This window comes from Nicotiana tabacum, chromosome 15 (assembly GCF_000715075.1).
Source record: "Nicotiana tabacum cultivar K326 chromosome 15, ASM71507v2, whole genome shotgun sequence".
Taxonomy (NCBI): domain Eukaryota; kingdom Viridiplantae; phylum Streptophyta; class Magnoliopsida; order Solanales; family Solanaceae; genus Nicotiana; species Nicotiana tabacum.
In genome coordinates this window covers 67,931,633-67,941,667 of record NC_134094.1, presented here as the reverse complement: position 1 = coordinate 67,941,667, position 10,035 = coordinate 67,931,633, and the positions used below count along the sequence as shown (strand labels likewise).

At 32.9% G+C, this 10,035-nt stretch overlaps 1 protein-coding gene across 2 annotated transcripts; it reads right to left on the bottom strand.

The window, feature by feature from the left end:
• Nucleotides 1–1,271: 1,271 nt before the first annotated feature.
• LOC107765328 (small ribosomal subunit protein uS10y) lies at nucleotides 1,272–3,967 on the bottom strand. Of its 2 annotated transcripts, XM_016583960.2 has the most exons (4): nucleotides 3,758–3,967; nucleotides 2,839–2,952; nucleotides 1,440–1,601; nucleotides 1,272–1,330 (listed from the first exon to the last, which is right to left on the bottom strand). In XM_016583960.2, exons 1-3 carry the CDS (start codon nucleotides 3,867–3,869, stop codon nucleotides 1,459–1,461), a joined length of 369 nt encoding a protein of 122 aa, XP_016439446.1. In that variant the 5' UTR covers nucleotides 3,870–3,967; the 3' UTR covers nucleotides 1,272–1,330; nucleotides 1,440–1,458. The 2 variants fall into 2 exon arrangements, with proteins under 2 accessions (XP_016439446.1, XP_016439445.1); XM_016583959.2 differs by having other exon boundaries at nucleotides 1,272–1,601.
• Nucleotides 3,968–10,035: the final 6,068 nt, after the last annotated feature.

The window sequence follows — 10,035 nt, the reverse complement described above, 5'->3', positions numbered from 1 at the left end:
AAACTTACTCTAAGGATTAAGGTCTGAAGATGAAGAGTAACTGCTGAGAGAATTGAGAGAATAAAGCCATAGGGTGACTTTATATACTTAGTGGGTAAAGTTATAATTTTGTTAAAGTTTATTGGGTTATCGGTTAAACCGTTAATAAAATTGGGCAAACCGAGACCCGAATCGATAACCCAATAGTCAAAGAACATTAAACCGTTATCGAATCATTTACCCAATAACCCGATATTGATAAACCCAATAGCATTTTATTGGTTCGGGCTATCGGTTATCCCAATAAATGCCCAGCCCTACGTGACTTGTTTAATAAGCTGGTTTGGTTGAACTAAAATTAAACATGTTCTATCATTTTTGTATGGTGCGGGCTTATTTGGGCGGCAAGAGCTATCTCTAATCTTTTCTAGAGCCATCTCAAACTCTGCAGAATTTATTCTTTTTTCCCTCTTAGTTTCTACAATCCCCTACATTTGAGGGTAAATATCCACCTAAGATTCTAAACCAACGAAAAATATAGAAAGTCATACACTGTCTGACAAGTGACAACTTATCCGGATTGAAAATTTAAAAACTCGATCAATTTTTAAAGAACTTATTGAACTTTGGAAACTATGGGTTAAGAATACAATGATTGTTCCAATTTTAGTGATTTTATTATGTTTCATAGTATTAAAGCATTGAGTATGGTTTAACTTGAACTCCATATCACAAAAGCTCTATCCGCCTATGTCTGGGCCCTGAGGAGAACCACCTCCTCCGACCCAAGTATTGGGATGGTCCTTCTACCATACAAGTCGTAAACATCAATTTCAGTGACAACAAATTTAAATGTGTACTATATGTTTAAAATTGAATTGATTACGAATTTTCATTTGAAACTCAAGGCAATTTTCATGTAGAAATCAAGCCAATGTTGAAAGCTAATTCCTCATTTTTAATATAAGTCTATGATAGCTAAGTATCGTGAGCCATAGTTACCCAAAGCTCGTAGCTAATCATAAATTGTCATGTCATGCTACAGATAGCTTAATTTATTTGCCAAAATGAAATGATGCAAACCACAAATTTATAGCAACAATGAACTTCCGTAACTAATATGAAACTTTGCCATGTATTTGAAGTTACGATAGCAACAGTAGCATTTTCTAGAGGCCCCAAGGCAAAACCAGATCAACATTTTTTCTTTTCGTGCTCTTTATATACCGCTGGTTGGTGTTTTTCTGCTAGCCCAAAAACTAGTAGTCACTGAAAATTCATCACACTTGCTGTCAAATAACGGACAAATCCTCTTCCCAATATCAAATATAGTACTTAGTATCTGGTTTAGCTGCAAAATTTTAATTGGAATAAAGAAAACCTTAAGCCCATAATTTAGACGGCCAAGAAAGAAACTCCAAACCACTAGTACTTGAACAGATAATGAGTAATTCAACAACCTAACGAAAACAGAGAAATCTAAGAATCAGCAATGGTGACCTCAACCTCAACACCGGGTTCAATGGTGATTGAGGTGATCTGCTTGACAACATCTGCGGAACTGAAAAGGTCAATCACACGCTTGTGCACCCGCAGCTCAAACCTGTCCCATGTATTTGTGCCTGCAAGAAAAATAAATATTAATTAATACTGTACACAAGGAGTTCCATACAAGAAACAAAAGCAAAAATCAGATCACTTCATTATATCTACTATATATACCTATATTCTAAACTATTCCAAGTAGGAAATTCTACACTGTTGTCCAATAGTAAGCAGTGTAATCAAAGGCGCGCTTAAAGCGCTCTTAAGCCCTGAAGTGAGGCTCAAAACATGCAGAGCGCTTCGCCTCGCTTAGTGGGTGCTTCAGTGTTGTCATCAAGGCTCTAAGGCACACTTTTCCTTGCCAATGAGCGTAATCTTGAAGAGGCGACACTAAACAATTGATATTTCACTTTATCGTAAACTTTCTTCAATTTCTTTGTCTATATATTTGGTATTCATGCTTATAGATATTAGTGTTGGACTACACATACATATTTGTAGTTTTTTTCTATTTGTGATGTTCTTCATTAAAGCCCACCGTTTATTTACACTTTGCGCTTAAAGCCCCAACAGACCTTAGAGCTTTTTTGCGCTTTTCACCTTTGATAACACTGATAGTAAGCACCAAAAATATCATTACAAAGAAGTTGACACTGAATATATAAACAAACAAGGATGAACCTGACTCACTCGGAGTCTCAGACAACCTCCGCAACTGACAGTGGAGACAATGTCCTTCAGACTAACCAATGCTCTAAACTAGACAAAGGGGATCAAAAAAATTCACCTAGTAGTACCATTTTTACTTTGTTTGGCACACAATAAAATGTTTGTGACAACCAACTTCAACCATGTAAAGCTTCATAAAATTGAACTAAGAACCAATTAAGCCCTGGAAAATACTAAGCGATTGAAACAGGAACAAGCAATTATTTGAATCTAGACATATCATAAAATCATAAAAACAAGCTCACCCACAGAATTGATACAAGCAATAGCACCTTATCGACAGGGAGACTCTCTACTAGTAATGTGAAGAAACTTTGTGGGCATCTGCATAGACAGGGCCCTTCAGACTGACAAATGTTCTAAACTGAGCAAAGGGGGTCTGAAAATTTCATGCAGTAATATCATTGTTATTTCGTTTAACACACAACAATATGTTTGTGACTGACCAGTCTCAACCATGCTAAGCTTCACAAATTGGACTAATAAGAAACTGAATCCAGGCAAATACTAAACAACTCAAACAGAAATACTTGAACCTAGACATATCATAAAATCATATTGATAATTTGATACTAGCAATAGTACCTTCTCCACAAGGAGACTTTCTAGTGGTAATGTTGAGAACCTTTGTGGGCATTCGCACAGGTCCTTTTACCCTGAGCCTCTTGTCCTTGGCACCACGAACCAGATCAGCACACACTACATTTATTAGTCAATACAAACAAGAAATTACAAGTCAGTTATTGATGCAAGATACAAGCAAGTCCATTCACTACATTGATATTAGAAAAACATAACACCACATTATCAAACTTCTGTTGCAGCTAAATAGCCACTTTATACCTATTAAAAATTCAATGTTCGAAAACCCAAAAATAGTAGTACTAGCTTTTTTATGACTGAGAAATAAATCTGGGAAACTAGGGATAATGGGTACACCTGTCTACCCTTCACCACTTAAAATGGTATAGGGCTCGAACTTGTGACCGTCAACCTTTGCCACCTGAACTAAGCCCTGGGCCAAATAGTACTACTAGTAGTATAACACCTAAATTATGCGAAAAAATTTCGGATTACTTAAGATGACTTATCTTCGTTGTTTTTCAACATGTCTGCCTCACAAATCTCTCCCTTGTGGAAATTCTCCTACTGATTTCATAAACTATTTGCAATGTAAAATATTCCCAATATGGAGGCTCGCAGACAGCCATTTATCGCATACCATCTCAATGAGGTATGGGTTAAGAACTTAAGATCCTCGTTTAAGATGTTCAAAATCCTGCATTTTACTACCAAACTAGATATTGATTTTCACTATTATAACGTTCAAAGTCAAAGGCACACTCTACTTTCCTCAATAGACAAGATCTTTTCAGCTAGAAACTAAAGCAAAACATTTCTTAAGGTTCTTGAATGCAGAAAACATAATCACACAGCAAGATCTATAAGTCCCAAAAGCTTAGTCCTAAATACTATTCAAAAAAGATAGGCAAAAGAGAGAAACCTTTCTCAAGATTCTTAACGTTTTTGGAAGAAAGAGTGATTCTAATCTTGTGAATCTGCTCCTGGGGCTCCTCTAGCCCTGGTTTTGTTGCCTTCATTGCTGCATACGCCATATTTTGATTTAATTTGTGGAGAGTGATGCGACGAAGATGCAAAAGACGTAGCCGCAGCTTCGATTTTCTTTAGGGAGGATAATGGGAAAGTTGATTTTGAGTGTACCAGTTTATATGTATAAGATTAGGGTTTCGCTTCCATGGTTTATTACACTTTAGTCCCCAATGTATTGCTTACTTTACCTTTTCATCCCTAGTAAACTAGTTCATTCATTAAACAAAAGTATTTCATTTGTTTTATTTAATTTTATTTCCCTGATTACAAGCACGCAATTCAACTAATTTTATGGGTATCTACTACCTCTCATCAGCATAGGTATAGTATGTTTGCCAATTTGAACTTAATAGCTCATGATTTTCAACTTACTTCATTGACTATTAGGCCACACCTTTGATGCCATTATATTTTAATTTTTATGTAATACAACATTACTATTTGAAAAGTTAGATAAATTTTTCTTTTGCTAATATTTTCTTAAATAATTTTTTGATAGTTTAAAGTATTAGTTATTGTGACTTATAATATTTTTATTTATTTAAAATATTTAATATTGTATTTTAATGAGATTGAACATTCTATGCTCGAATCCATATTAAAAGTTAACGCATCTATATCTATATTATATTAAAAGTACGAAGGTCATTACCGAAATGTCGTTCGCCTTTTTTACCCATTAAAAATAGATTTCATAGTGAATAAATTTATAATTTAATTATTAGTTTGAATCAATTAAAATATTAATTATTAAGTATTAATTCTTTCCTTATTTAAACTATGTAGAAAATCTAAATATTTTAGGAATTCAAAATCAACTATGATTTTCTTTACATAAATTTTTTTCTTATTTGAAATATGTAACATAATTTTTATTCCTTCCATATTATTTGACCTGATAGTATAAAAAGGCTTGCTAATCTATAGTACTTCGCCAACGATATATGCATTGCTCCTTAGTAGGTGAGTTCTTTATATTTTTTCCGATTGTTCTATACAATATTGTTGTAATCTTTGGAGTTTTTTCTTGTTTTAGTTTGTTGTTGTTACTTTTATTTTTAATGCTTTTATATGGATTTTGGAAGAATTATCTTCCGTTAATGTCTTTTTCTTTTCTTATTGACCATCCAATTCAACTTTTTTAGGAGTAAAAGATTATGCTGATTTTGGATTAAAAGAGGTTACACGTTTAAAGAAATATTTAAAGACTAATGTAGATCAATATGGATTTATGTGACTAATCTGCAGGTTTTCATTCTTAGTCAGAAGCTTCTTTCAAAATCTTTGAGGCTACCTTCTTTTCTTATTTTCCATCTAATTTAATTTTCTTTTAGTAATTAAAAATTATGCTGTTTGAGATTTTTGGTTAAAAGAGAATTCCTCACGTTTGACAAAAAAAACCAAACACCATTGTCGCTAATTTATAAAAAGAGCACCACTCTAGCAACATATATGTGCAACAAAATGTTGATTCTTCTCCTAGCATTTAGTAATTAAAATCAATTAAATTATAATTATTTTATATACAACAATAACAACCGAGTATAATCCTACTAGTGGGGTCTGGGGAGGGTAGTGTGTACGCAGACCTTACCCCTACCCTGGGGTAGAGAGGTTGTTTCCGATAGACCCGGAGCTCCCTCCCTCCAAGAACCCCCTACCTTGCTTTTGGAGTGACTCGAATTCACAACCTGTGGAGGGTGCTCACCACTAGAGCAACTCACTCTTGTCAATAATTATTTTATATAGTTTATTCTTTTTATTAGAATAATATATCAGTATTGTAACCCCTTCGACGTTACAGTCAAATATTTCACGCTTAAGATAAGTTAATATTAAGAATTTTAATCAATAAAAATAAAATTAGTTCCTTTAATTTTGAGGATAAATAATTAAATATTTGAGTTAATTAATTAGCAAAAGAACTCAATTCAATTATTTTTTAAATTCATCTTATAAGTAAAGATTATTTTTTTAGTTTACAAAACTTTTAGAATACATAAATTTATGATTGTATTGACAGTAAAACAAGTCAGAAAAAAAGAGTAAAACTTGAAGCAATAAGAATGAAACAATAAAAGACGGCATATTAAATTATTATTAATTATTTTTCTTTCTCTTTTTTGCATTAATTCCAATAAATGATATTTTTCTATATATTTTTTTACAGATTAGGTTATTGGTTTTAAATTATAACTCAATAATATAATTATCAGTTATCACTATTTTTGATGAGCAACCTTTTTATTTCGGAATCACAAACGACCAAAAAAATAATATTTTAATTTGTGTTATTTGACAAATCTCTGAAGAATCGTGATAAGTTTTTTGTATGACTTTTTTATTTTTGTCATAAAAATAATATCAATTTCATAAGATATCTTACAGAAGTCGTCAGAAATCACAATAAAACATCTAAGAACTTTTATGGGACATAATATTTTCCTTTATAGTGCTAGCTAAATGTGATCAATATTCATCACTTTCAAATCTTACACTTTTTTTAAAACAAAATATTTTATAACTCAAACACAATATTTATATATGATTGATGTACGTAAATTTTATAATTCTAGGTATTAAGTGACACGCAAAGCGCGTACATTAAAAATAGATTTTATCTATCTATATATACTATATTAAAAGCACGAAGGCCCTTAGCGAAATGTTGTTCGACTTTTTTACCCCTTTAAAATAGAGTTCACAATAGATAAAATAGTAATTTGATATTTTTTTAAACTATTACCCTAATATTTAGGAATAGCTACTTAATTATCCCTAATATTTAGTATTTTGACTTTTTAGTTCCTTTTGGTTCTAAAATTCCTACGTTTCTCAATTGGAAAGTTTCACCGCTTTGTAAGGGTTTTTTTTTGTTTTTTAATAAAAATTTTACTTTCTAACTCTATTTTGATAAAAAGAGAAGGAACTAGAATTTTACGTCCTGTTGGGGTCACTTACTTTTCTACCACCTTTAAATTTATATAAGGAGCACTAGACATGGACGTATTTGCAATTCAAGAGTTCTCAAAACCCTTGTCTTCTTCTTTCCTACAAGTAGCTGTCAAACAAATTTACAGGGTTTGCTAATGAATAGGCGACAATTAGTGGATTAGAATAGTGATGAATAGCTAATTAAAAGCTTTAGATTTTTCTTATGAGATACTTAATCTTCTGATAAACTCTATTCTTGAGTCCAATCTTGATTAATATATTCCAACTCGTGTGATTTATATTTCTTTTGTCTTTGCTTAATTTCTCTTATGATGTACTCCATAGAATAGTAAGATGAATCTCTATTATGGCTATCTTTTATATTCCCTTTATTCATCATCTTTTAAACTGTAAAAATGTCTAGAGAATACGTATTTTATCGCGTTCTAAATTCTATTAGCGACGCTTACATGATATTTTAAGAAAATTACCAAAAATTAACCGAACCATACCAACACCGAAGAGAAATCGAGATGACCGGGACGGTTTCAAAAAGTCTATTTTTGTTATACAAAATAGAGTAATCGAAAAATTGCTATGATATAAATTTAATAAAATAACCAGCTGAATCGAACTATTAAATTTATCTTGCTTGCTTGGATTTTTAATAACATTTTAACTTTTGTATTTTATTGTATAAAGCGAATATAAATATAATACTTAGGTGCATTTTTTAAAAAAATTAAATTTATTAAGGCAGTGTACACACGCAAAATACATAGCTTGTTAAAGCACAGACGTATGCAAAGTAGCAGTAAATAACTTTTTAAGTTTTTAATGATAACAAATTGCAACTCTTGAATCTTATTATGATGAGTTGGATCTTAATTAAAAATCAAATTCTTGAATCATATTAGGATGACCGATGAGTGGCATGACATGAACCAACTAGAATAAGAGGATGAACCATCGTGAGTGGATTCAAATTCCTAAACATAATCACATTTATAATTTTAAGGAACTTGTAATTTTACTCAATGTTTATTTTACAACTCAAATACATATATTTTAAATATTACTATTTATATTATTTTTAAAAGAATTTATTTTCATTAATTCTGGGAACACGCGCAATCCGCGTACCCTAAGACTAGTACTAATAGGTTTATTAACAAGGACTTATTTAATTTCTAATCACTTGCCATGTTGCATTCCACGTGTGCCATGTTGCATTGTACGTGTATTATTATTCAAAAACAATAATTTAACCGCATATATATATTTCAAAATATTTATTTGTATTATAATCAAAGAGTTAATGACTTTAAAAAACCCCAAACTATCACTATTTTACAAGTTTCATACTTAAACTATCGAGTGTTTATGTTACCTCCCGAACTATAATTTTAGAAGATTACCCCCCTCTCCCTCCTCCCCTCTCCCTAAAGAGTTCGTGATGACTTTTTGAATGGTGTGTGAGATATCACACTGGACTTTTTAACATCTAATTAAGTAAAAAATAGTTTTTTCCAATTCTAAATTTTTTTTTCTCTTCTTTATTTCTTTAATAACCCTTTCTTCTTCCAGTTTTTTCCCATATTATTAAAATAACATCTTCGTCAATACCTTTCTTTGATTTCATTCAATCTTTTTTTGAAAAGCAAACACTTTCTTGAGGATGAAAATAAGTATTTTATGTAGATACAGGTAGCCAACGTCAAACCTAGGAAAACACTATTTTTTGAAGAAAAAAAACCTTAATTGAAATTCTAAAACATAACGTTCTATCAATCTGTTTACCCGAAAAATCGGATAACGTTAGATTTGTGTATGGTTCTAAGGATATGCGATACAATTTGATATAAATCGTATAGAGAAATAGAAATATATATATTCTTGACTATGAGAATGAAAATAGTGAGCAAAAAGAACGAATAAGATAAAATAAAACAAGCAGAAGGGGATATCTTTCAATGTGAGAAGCCATGTTTTGTTACAGTCTATGTCCCTCTTATAGTAGAGGGATCATACTTTATATACAATAAAAAATACGTAGTGAAGAACCCATGATGCATTGTCTCTTCCTCGATTTCTGTCAAGATTCTCTCCCATATTGCGGTTGCAACGGTCCTAGTCCGCGAGCTCGATACTGGCTCGAGTTCGGTACTGGATCGAGCCCTCGGCCTTGGTCCGAGCTCGATTCTGACTTGGGGTCTCGGTATTCGAGGTGAGTGTTGATCGGTCCATGCATCTTCGATAATCCCCGCTTTGCCTCGTAGTTCGGTTTGGATATGAGCTCGATAATGATATCGAGCTTGTCATTGATCGGTCTTAGATCTCGAAGCTCGCCGCCCTTACTTCGGACCTTGACCGAGCTTGTCATACAGATATCCTTTGATCGAAACATTATCGTCTTGACCAGTCCGTACGACTGACTCAGATCGGTTTTGACCGTACACAGATAGTCCCCTCGTTTTTTGGAAAAGGATATGACGAGAAAAGATATGATTTTCCAACAGCTCGATCAGATATATACTGACGTTTTCATCGATTCCGACCCTGAAGTATGTGATAGTTGTCACTTCGATTTGGTTTTACCGAGGCATTTAATGTGTTAGACGGTGGTTGGCCACCTCTGATATTCAACCGTCACTATTCCAATCTATAAATAGCCTTTCCTTCCACCATTCATCATTTTTACGTCTTCAATCTTCCAAATTTTTCAAGTTCCTTTTCGTCTTTTCTGAGTTTTCTGCCTGCAAACCTGTGAGTTTTACTGCAAACTCTTCCTTAGAACACCAAATACTTCCGTTCTTTGTTTACGAAATTTTAAATGGCAAAAACGTCTAAAACTGTTCGGCAAAAAGAGACCGCTTCTTCATCTCGACCTGCTGGTGGCGAGGATGTGGAAGAGCCTCATCCTGAGGAATTCGTTCCGGTTGGGTGTTCGACCGTAGGCGATTTTAAAATTGAAAAGCCTTCTCCGAGACCGAGTCGGTATGAGCCGATGTCGAGGTACCAATGTTCAATCACTGAAAAGGTTCTCGATAAAGTCATACAAGAATGCAACTGGGATAATAAACTTGTACTAATCTCATCGCCCGATGAATCAATTACTACCTACGTCAAAGGGTTCTTAAGTGTTTATAATTATCCTTTCACGTTGGGACCCTTAGACCCTGTCATCGTTGCCTTTTGTAAGAGGTACGATGTGACCCTCGGCCAAATCCACCCTTC

Excerpts from the sequence above, each read along its gene's own strand:
- LOC107765328 (XM_016583959.2), bottom strand. The coding sequence starts at position 3,869 with ATGGCGTATGCAGCAATGAAGGCAACAAAACCAGGGCTAGAGGAGCCC. Across the intron at positions 2,953-3,757 it reads CGTTAAGAATCTTGAGAAAG|TGTGTGCTGATCTGGTTCGT; the intron begins GTTTCTCTCTTT and ends TAATAAATGTAG. Across the intron at positions 1,602-2,838 it reads AAAGTCTCCTTGTGGAGAAG|GCACAAATACATGGGACAGG; the intron begins GTACTATTGCTA and ends TTTTTCTTGCAG.